Source organism: Rattus norvegicus, chromosome 10 (genome assembly GCF_036323735.1).
Source record: "Rattus norvegicus strain BN/NHsdMcwi chromosome 10, GRCr8, whole genome shotgun sequence".
Taxonomy (NCBI): Eukaryota; Metazoa; Chordata; class Mammalia; order Rodentia; family Muridae; genus Rattus; species Rattus norvegicus.
This window is the reverse complement of record NC_086028.1, coordinates 39842657-39853178: the sequence shown is the minus strand read 5'-3', so window position 1 is coordinate 39853178 and position 10522 is coordinate 39842657. Positions and strand designations below refer to the sequence as shown.

Sequence of the window (10522 nt, the reverse complement as noted above, 5' to 3'; positions counted from 1 at the left end):
CCCAGAGACCAGGCACATATGTGGTAAAACATTCATACATATAACATTAACGAGAGGTAAACCTTTGTTTGTTTGTTTGTTTGTTTATTGGTATGTATCTCCCTAGTTTTGTTCGATATATGTTAAGAAAGAGGAGAAAAAGGGAAACATTGGAGACAGCAATAAAAACAGACTGCCAATAAAATGTACGGTGGAATTGAAGACAGCCACATAAAGATAGAAAGTGATTCACCAACGTTGCCACAAGAATTGAAAGAGCAGAGAAACAAGAACAAATGAACCCACACAAGTATATACTTGAGTCGGTGCTACCCTGAAAGGCCTCCTCTGCCTCCCACAATGACTTCAAAGTCTCCGGGGAAGCCAGTGAAAGCTGCAGTGAGGGCAGATGAAGGGGCTGCCTTCCTTCAGAGAACAATGCACAGAGCAGACCACAGGAGATGGAGAGCGAAACACACACTCAGAGACCAAACACAGCCCGGCCTGCCTGCGAGTGTCCTTCAGTACAAAGAGGGGGAGTGAGGCCCTGAGCCAGGGACTGCCACCTCCTGCAGGGCAGGGTGGGAATACGCAGGTCCTGTGCTCTGGGACATTTTACAGAGACAGATCTACTTTTTCTAGAGGATCCACATTGGGAAAGGCAAGTTATTTGAATGTTCAACATTCTGTCTTGCAAAGCCCTTTGTTCAAGAACCAGGCTCTCAGAGCTCGCAGCGACAAGCCACTATGCACACAGAAGCAGTCTCCTCAAAGCTTGAGCTAACCGGGCCTTAGAGAAGACACAGCTCAGTGTGCACCTGGAGCTGCTGCAGAGGACGGGGTCACAGCCTGTGGTTCAGACCCCCTGGCTGAGCTCCAGGGGAGGGACCTGAGTGCAGAGAGCAGGAGAAGCCAGATTTCTGAGTGCTATGAGCTCTCCACAGGGATGGGGAGTCCATAATGACCAGATTCAGTCTGCAAGAAATCCTTGGGAGATCTGCCCAAAGTTAATTGAAAGGATCAAGTGGGGTTGAGGATTTAGCTCAGTGGTAGAGCGCTTGCCTAGCAAGCGCAATGCCCTGGGTTCGGTCCCCAGCTCTGAAAAAAAGAAAAAAGAGAAAAAGAAGAAGAAAAAAAAAATTGAAAGGATCAAGGTCTGCTCCTTACTTCTGAGTTCTTTCACATAGATGCCAAGAAGGCTGGCCTTCCACCCACTGTCCTTGCAGAAAAACAATGACCAGCCAAGTATAAGTGGGTCATGCCTATAATCCCGGCACCCAGGAGGTAGAGGGACTAAGATCAGAGGTTATAGGTCATTTAACACCACAAAGTTGACCTCTGACCTCTACATGTATCATCATGCATGCATAAAATAGTAAATAAAACAAAAAATATTCTAGTTCAGTTTACAAATATATGTGTATTTATATGGATATGTCTGTGGTAGAAGGAAATTCATATAGAGCATAATTATTCCAAGGTGGAGGGTAAGATTAAATAATTTAAGGACATTTCCAGGAAGTCTTAATGTAATAAGCAATAAGATGGTTGCCCCTAAACAAAACTAACACAAAAGCCTAATTTAAAAACTGCAAATCTCCTGGAAATCCAAATGAGAAATGAGGGACAAGTTGGTTAGGGATTCCCTGGTTGAACTCACAGAAGCAATGAGGAAAATGTAGTTTTTAAAAATAGACCTTTCAACACATAGAAAATAAGGTGCTAGTGATAGTCTGATTTAAATGTTAAAGTCACACCCCTTGGCTCAGGGTAGAGGAAGGAGAGATAAAAAAAAAAAAAAAAAGCAGAGGAAAACAGCCAGGTTAATAGATGTTTAAAATGAACACACAAAAAATATCTGGGGTCATCTACTCAGCTCACAACCGAGAGCTGTTTAAAACAACAAACACACACCTTCTATAAAACGAATGTGTCCTCATTACAGACAGGATGAAGTAGCTAGCTGTTGACTGAGAGACGTCATGAGTACCCTGGGCTAGCCTTGAACTCTTGACCTTCCTGCCTCTATATCCCAGCGAGGGGATTTTGGGGTTTGCCATTATCCCCAGTTTATTGGGTGCTCAGGATGCATGCTGGGCAAGCACCCAGACCCCGAGGCATCTTTTAAACACTTATCTGTTTACCTGGGACAGTAACAGAGCCTTCTACTAAAGTTTCCTGTCTCACTATGGATGTGATTGAAGTGGCTATCCATCTATCTAACCATCAATTCATCCATCCATCTTTTTATCTAATTATCTTCCATCCATCCATCCATCCATCCATCATCCATCCATCCACCCACCTATCCAGCCAGTCAGCCATCTATCTATCCATTATCTATCTCTCTATCAAAACGGGTCTCATATTTCCCAGGCTGACCTCAAACCCCTGGTCCTCCTGCCTCTACCTCCCCAGTGCTGGGATTGCAGGCATGCACCCCCACACCCAGTTGATGTGGTGCTGAGGATGGAACCCCAGGGCTTCATGAACGCTCAATTAGCACACTACAGACTGAGCTACATGCCCAGCCCTCTGGAGTGGCTTTTAGATTGTTGTCCATTTCAGATGGGATGACAGCAGTGTCTTTGTTCTCTCCTGGACCTTAGACGTCATCTGTAAACTCCTGTCCTCATTCCTGTCCTCACTCCTAAGTTCTCTGCAGTCACTGAGAACCAATTCTTCATGCCCTGGTTTTGGCCTCAGCTCCAGCGGTGTGTCCATGTGCTGGGCTTTCACTGGGGACAATTCAGATGTCCTCTAGCCTTTAGGGAAATGCAGAAGTCATCTCTTCTACTCACATGTCACACAGACCATGGCAGTGCGAGCACTGAGGTCCACCACCAGCTCGAAACGTTCAGGCACTCGGGACACAATGGCTGGGATGATGATCTCAGCTGCGACATAAAACTGGAGCGCATACGTGAAGAAGATGCCTATGGAGTACAGCAGCTTCACCGACTGGTACAACCTGCAGAAAGTGGGTGCTCTCAGGAGACTGATGGTGCCCTGACAAGCCCTGGACAGAGCCCAAACCCGCCCTGCACCCTGCAGACAACTGGAAAGGTCACCAACCCACACAGTCTTCAGAATGAGACGTTTCATGCCTGGCTCTCCCCCACCTCCACCCCATCTCTCTCTCTCTCTCTTTCTCTCTCTCTCTCTCTCACCCACCCACACACCCACACCCACACCCACACATACTAAAGACAAATTAATTTTTAAAAACAGCAAAACAGTCCTCCCTAGCTTTTACGAAAGCGAAGGCTACAAAAATGAAATGTTAACTCATAGAAAACTGGCTAAATAAGTCAGTAGCTCTTCAAAATGAGAAAAAGAGAGACAGGTGGACTGAGAGTTCAAGGTCAGCCTCTGCTACATACTGAATTTCAGACCAGCCTGGGCTACAGGAGAACTATTTTTTAGAATCAAACAAACAAACAAACAAACAAATAAATAAATAAAAGAAAGCCCTCTGTTTCCTACCAAACACACATTCTTACACACTCAGAGTATCACACTCTGAATATGGAGATTGTGGCCAGGGTGCAGTACAACGTTCTCTAAACACCCTCTGTATCTGAACTCTTTGCCCTGTGCATAGGAGCAAATACCCTTCCATGCAATTCAGGTATCTTAGAGTCAGCTGGTGGCCAGGGAAAGGCCCTGGGAAGGAGGAGCACGGACCCCTCCCCATCCCAAAGGTGCTGCCTTTTACCACAGACCTCTGTGGGAGGCCACTGATATGCTATGGGGTACTCCAACTTACCCCAGAGCACAGAGCCCTAGAGCTTCCTGACCTGACTCAGTACACACAGGAAAGGTCACTCTTGGAATTGATTTAAATGTCTTAAGTATGTAATGAGAACAGGTTGTCTCTGTAGTTGAGTTAAAACACCCAGATGAGGTTCTTAAGAATACCCCGGGGTGGGGCTGTGTTTTCCTGTCTCTCTTGCTAAGTATAAACAATAAAAACTCTTAGAGAAAAACAAACAAACCCTTGGCTAGTGGTGCTCCTTGTTAAGCCCCCCCAAATCCCTTAGGAGAGCTGATACATCTGGAGTCAGGAGTTCCCTGCAGGGACACCCAGGTAAACGCGCTTGCACAGGAGCACAGGGGGAGCTCAGCTAGATTAGGTATTTGAGGGAAGACAGCTGCTTGCTGGGGTCAGATGGTGTGGGCTGGCTGTGTCAGGTGTTCCTGGGTTAGCCACCCATCCCTTGGGGAAAGAGAACACAGCCCAGACAGCATTTGAAAGCACATTCAGTAATTTAAAAGCAGTCCCAGAGGGGAAGACCGAGACCAGTCTGAACGGCATCCTACTCCGGGAGACACAATGAGCTTTATCTTCCACACACTGACCCTGCTGAGCCAACATCTTTCTCAGTTTGTCCTTCCCCAAAGCCTCAGCACTCAGAGTGCAGTAAGATAGCTGGATAGGAAGGCTGCTCCAGTTCCCTAGGCATTAACCAGTTTCTTAGTGCGGGCAAACAGAGGCTCTTTACAGTGAGGGTTTCAGTCTTCCAAATAGAGACTGCTCAGCACATGTTCTGTGACATCCAGACACTTCTGTAGGTCTCAAGTGATTCCCCATAGCACATCCACTGGGAAAGACACTTGATGAAGGACCCCCCAACAGTCCACGGTGAGACACTCCCACTCGCATGACACGTCTGTAACCAGCCGGGCACACACAGTGGATACTCAGCCCTTCTGGGCTCAATATTTTCCAGGAGAAAAGTCTTAGCAGAAGGAAGACACACACAGGAATGCAGTACAAGCTGCTACAAGCTCAGGACAGCGGAGTGACGGGAAAAGGCCACATTGTAATCTAACGCCTTCCGGAAGTTCCCAGTCCCCCACATACCAGCAGTTGGGCAGGTTGAGTGTGATGCTGCCCTTGATATCAGCTCCAAACTGCAGGTACCCCAGGCTCCCCAGGCTGATGTAGAGCACAGTGATGATAGCCATCCCCAAATACAGGATCAGTGGAAATTTCTGTGAGTCCTTCATTTTGTTCTCAAGGGGTAGCACCTACAAAAAAAAAAGTGGTAAGGGAAGGAGAGCGTGTGAGAAAGAAATGAGCATAGGACAAAAATAGCATTATCAAGGGGCCTGGGGAGACGGCTCTGCCACTAGGGCATGGTGGTGTGCACCTAGCACCCAGCACCTAGCAGAGGTGGGATGGGTGTGAGGGCTGCCTGACCAATAGAATTCACTGACCAGGCAATGTGAGGTTCAGTGGGAGACGTCATCTCCAAAACGGAGAGTGCCTGGGGAAGACAGCTGATGTTGACTTCTGGCCTCCAAACACACAAGCACACATACATGCATGCATGCATGCATGCATACACACACACACACACACACACACACACACACACACACACGGGATCGTAAAGGATAATTGAATCTCTATGGCAAGACCTCCAAACACACAAGCACACATACATGCATGCATACACACACACACACACACACACATACACACACACACACACACACACACACACACACACGGGATCGTAAAGGATAATTGAATCTCTATGGCAAGACCTCCAAACACACAAGCACACATACATGCATGTATACACACACACACACACACACACACACACACACACACACACACAGGATCGTAAAGGATAATTGAATCTCTATGGCAAGACCTCCAAGCAGACTTTGCTTTAGTGCCCAGTGAAACCCGTCATTCTATACACTCGGCTGCACTCGCATGCACACAGGAGGCTTTCAGAATCCGCAGTTTAATCAGGAGTGAGGACAGGTGAGACTGGAATTCCCTCTGTCTTCTGTCAGCTTGTCAGGGGCTGGGAGAGTGCCCTTCACCCTCACAGCAATATGGCCCCCAGCAAGACTCCTGAGATCGGAAGCCTCCAGCCCATTTTCCTAAGTGTGTACTTCCCTTCTTCAATTTTGTGGGGGTGGAGATCTGGGGGAGGGACTTATGTACCTGGCTGGCCTCAAACTAGCCAGTGACACTAGAGGCAGTAACAGCCTTAATGCCTGATACTCCCTCACCACCTCTGCCTGGGTGCTGTGACCAGGGGCAGGTGCCACCACGTCCTGAGGTGGTTTCTGAGTTAACTTCTGATGGGGCTTCCTGAGCACTAAAGCAGAGTCAGTGAGGACACCGGGTTGGGGATGTGGAGCAGCAGGAAGCACCCAGGCCCACAGGGAGCACTCACGACCAAGCCGCAGTACCCTTCTTACCACTCCAATGCCTTCGAAAGCAAAAATCGCTGTGCCAAAGAACAGAGGGTAGGTCTTCCATGGAGCCACCAAGGGGAGGTGGCTGGGGTCTGGGATCCTCTGGAAAAGAACAAAGACAAGGACTATTCAGAGGTTTGGGCTTTGAAGCATCGGTCGGAGCACACCTTCCCCTAAATCCAAGATTTCACAAAAGGAAGAAGCTAACAGCTAAGACAGAGGCAGTTGGCCTTTTTCTCTCCTCGGGTCGGGAAGTCCCAACTTGTTTTGGATAAAGGTCTGCCCAGTGGACCATAAGCCTCTCACACGCCATGCCTGCACAAAGCAACCTCTCACATGCTATGCCGGCACAAAGCTTCACGCTCTTTCACTTGGTGATGCTATCCCCAGACATTTGATATAAAAGAAACTCAAGAGATTAAAAAAAAACAAAAAAACAACAACAACAAAAAAAAAACCCTGAGCACTTTAAAAACATCAAGAGGCACGTGAGAAGAATGCTGAGAAACACTGAAGAAAGGCAGCAAAATGAATATATTTTAAACATGAAAGTCAAAGCTTAGGGTGGAGGTGGCTCAGCTCTTAGGAACACTCGCTGCTCTTGCAGAAACCAAAATTCCCAGCACCTACACTGAGTACCTCACTACTGTTATGTGACTGGAGGGGGATCAGACACCCTCTGGTGGGCTCCATGGCTCCTGTCCTCATATACACACACCCACACATATATGCATAATTAATTTTTAAACGTTTACTCTTAAAAAAAAGAAGCAATTTTAGTATGCAGGATGTAGACACATAGGTGTCTCTGCTCTAAAGCGAGACCTGAGCACGAGTTCACGTAGTAACCACTCCTGAGTCATGGCGATACTAGAAACAGGTGCTACCCATGGGTTAGTGACTGACAGCTACTGGGTCTGTCTACCAGTCAGATGGAGCTGTGAGTAGGGAGTTTCACAGTTCACAGATACGGAGGCTGTGGACCATGCTGGCCTACAACTCAACCAATGAAGAGGAGAGAGTTCCTTGTACAAAGAAGCTTGTGCATTATCAACCCAATTCAACAAGACCATTGAAATAAGAGCTCAAAAAAATGTTATGAAATACATACACTAGGTGGAGTAATACCTTTGGTCTGTCACTGGAGGCCTATCTGGAGTAAACATTTGTTCCCATCTCCTCAGGAAATTATGCAACATCTAATCTAAATGTGCCACATGTAGGCACTGTTCTGATCCTTGCATTTGATTTCTCCTATCCCAGAGGATGGGGCAGGGCCTGGGCTTGTACCTGGACAATGAACTGGTATATCATGATAAGGCTGACGAACATGCTGATGTTGGCCAGCAGGGAGAAGATGGACAAGATACGCAAGTTCCTGATGAAAGACAGCAGCACCAGGAAGGGCAGGAAAGTGAGCATGTAGAGTCGAGAGTCCATGGTGGGCGTTAGGATCACGGTCTCATTGTTGTTGCAGTTGGTGGTGGTCCCGTTGGCTGCCTCTATCACCTGGAACCAGAAGGAAGGAGAAGCCCTGAGTGACACAGCTGTGGGTATCTTGTTGGAGAGGGTCCTGAAAAAGGATCAGGTGTCTGAAATTGGCATTACATGTAGGCACCTCTGGAAGGCTGAGGAACCTTCCTTGGAGTCATTGTAAACTGTCTGAGTTGGGTTTGATCATGTTTCACAAGGCAGAAGGACATGGGTGACAGATGACAGGGGTAATTTTATGATAAGTTCTTCCCACCCTTAATCATTCCTCCTGATGTTCAGGAAGCAAATAGAAAAGCCTGCAGACTCTGACCCAGCTATAACTGGCATGCCTGAAATGAAGAGGGACACTCTAAAGAGACACTCAAGTCCCTCCTTCCAGCTATCTGGACTCTGACACCTAGACAGTTGGAATTCCCTCTAGGAATACCAAACCGAGAGAAGGAAATGGCCCTGGTGCCAGCCAGATGTGGCTCTAGTCTCCTGGGAAGGGGATGGGATTATACACAAGCCGACCTGGAAAACCACCTTGCAGGACAGGCTGGAGTGGAGACTGTGATGGGCAGGACCACACCTTGATCAGGGCTACTAATTATACCTATCTCTTTCCTTCTATTTAAACCTTCATCTCCTGTCAGGCCCCTGAAGATGCACTTGGTGGGTCCACGGATCCTTCCTCCCAGTGAGGTTATATTCCTGGTCTTCATATCAACCCTGCTCTTTTAATTGATTTACCAAGGAAAGGTGGCTGCACCTGACTTATTAGGGATCTAGGGTGTAGGCTCTGACCCTAACCCCATGGCCTTTAGGGATGGTTTCCTGTCTAGGAGATACAACCCTGGTTTCTGTCAAGGGCTGAGGCAGCCTGACACTTAAGCCTGGCCAGTAGCTACGGAGAAATGACAACTGACTCTGAGGCCTCCACAGATCTGTGCACTTCTATAGGTAAAGGTCCTATTAACGAAGGCTTCTACAGGAGTAAGGCTAGACAGCACCAGCTGCTGCAGTTTCCTCCTGCATGCTGCCAGGAATACAAAAGCTACCCCAGACCAACCTGGGTAGAAGAGCCTCTTTCAATGTAGGCTTGAGCCAGGTAGAGTAAAAGGAGCTGAGGTCTTGCCTTTTACTGTCTGTTGTAATGCTAAGTGTGGGCCCCCAAGACCAGAGCCCCTGTGACCTGGCCCCCAAGTTAACTGTGATTGGCAAATAAAGATGCCCACAGCCAATAGCTGGGCAGAAGAAACATAGGTGGGGTTGAACTTTCACAAGTTAGGGGGTCGGGTGGGGAGGTAGGGGAGGGACCCATGAGGAGGGAGGAGAGAAGAAAGAGGAGGGAGGAGGGAGGAAGAAGCCACCACAGAATAAAGGGAGAATGAGTAGAGGGAGGAGAGCCACCAATTGAGTTAAGAGCAGCCCGATGGAACATAGTAAATAGTAAATGATAACAGGGTTATCGATGGAAGATAATGGGGTTATCGATGGAAGGCAGATTCTAACAACACAGAGGGTAGGCAGCTGCCCAGCTACTGTGCTGCCTAAGGCTTAGTAAAATTTAAAGTCTGTTTGTTTCATTAGGGAGCATAAAAGTCTAAAGAAGACCCGGGCTGGGATTTTTAATATTTTTTAGTACAAAAAGGACTCGGGCCAGCTGGTGGCCACCCAGGAGGGCAAGGTCTCTTTACACCACTGGTGCTCCAATGAGAATCAAATACCAAAGGTTCAACCCAAAGCACTTGGCTTGGAAGGGGCCTTGGACAAACTCTCCACCTGACCCTCGCCTTTCCCCCTCGTCTTCAAGACCTACCTGTTTAAAGTTGTCTGCCAGAAACACAAAGTAGACGCAGCAGAAACCCAGCTGAGTGACGACGAGGAAGAAGTCCACGATGCGCCTGCAGACAGGACGAGACAGGTGCAAAGCCCGTCAGGTCTGGAGGCTTCCCCGAGATGAACATCTGCGCGGCTGTCCTCACATTCCCTTCTCAGGGGTGACAAGAAAGAGCTGTGGCAAGAAGGCAAGGTGTGCCAATGCCACCGGCACAGAGATTGGGGAGTATCTGTGCTCTCCGAGTCCCCTCCCTGGTTCTTGCCTCTCTGCATGAGCTCAGGGTGTCACCAGAGCATAACCTGGCCCTTGCCTTCTGCTGCCCACCCACCAAACTCAATTCTTCTTCACTAAAGCTACAGGGAGCCCTTAGCATGAAAGGCTAGGGAGCAGGCCCTTCTCTGACTCAAACTGTGACCCAAGAACTGATCTAGTTGAGGGTAAACTGGCAGAAGCACCGTGACAACAGCTGGTGACAATCTGAAGCCCTGATGAGAGCAGTGTGGTTCCAGACCTGTCTTAAATGGAACATGGGCACAGTAGTTAGAAAGGGTGGGTTAGGGCTGGAAACACTTCTGGAGGGAAACCCGCAAGGTGTCAAAGGAGAGAGCACACACAGGAAGAGCCGCTTGACGAGAGAGAGAGAGAGAGAGAGAGAGAGAGAGAGAGAGAGAAATGTAAGAGCATGTGTATGTTCATATGTGCACAGAAAGTTCCAGAAGAACCAGGATACCCCATGCTACTGCACTATGGCTAGAATTTAATATTGTTTTCAAACTGTGCCCTCCTACCACATGCAGACAATGCTCTTCCTATGAAAATGAGGAAGGGTGTGCTTCGGGAGAACAGAGGAAAGGGGGAAGGGAAGAAGGGAGAAGAAGAAACTGACTGAACATCCAAACTGTGGTGGGCACTCTGCAACCTGGTTGCTCCTCAACAGGTGATTTTGCCAAAAAGGAGGAAAAAGGGAGGGAGGGAGGGACACACCACACTATAGGCTGG

The 10522-nt window shown here is 48.1% G+C and overlaps 1 protein-coding gene across 3 annotated transcripts in view; it reads right to left on the bottom strand.

Annotated features, from left to right (window-relative positions):
• Positions 1–10522, bottom strand: part of Slc36a1 (solute carrier family 36 member 1) — a 38316-nt gene that overhangs the window by 4890 nt on the left and 22904 nt on the right. For all 3 annotated transcript variants that reach the window (XM_063268355.1, XM_008767659.2, NM_130415.2), the window contains 5 exons: positions 9503–9587; positions 7498–7716; positions 6211–6309; positions 4847–5013; positions 2781–2950 (listed from right to left, as the gene is read on the bottom strand). In XM_063268355.1, coding sequence (XP_063124425.1) covers positions 2781–2950; positions 4847–5013; positions 6211–6309; positions 7498–7716; positions 9503–9587 — 740 coding nt within the window. The remainder of the gene's footprint in view (positions 1–2780; positions 2951–4846; positions 5014–6210; positions 6310–7497; positions 7717–9502; positions 9588–10522) is intronic.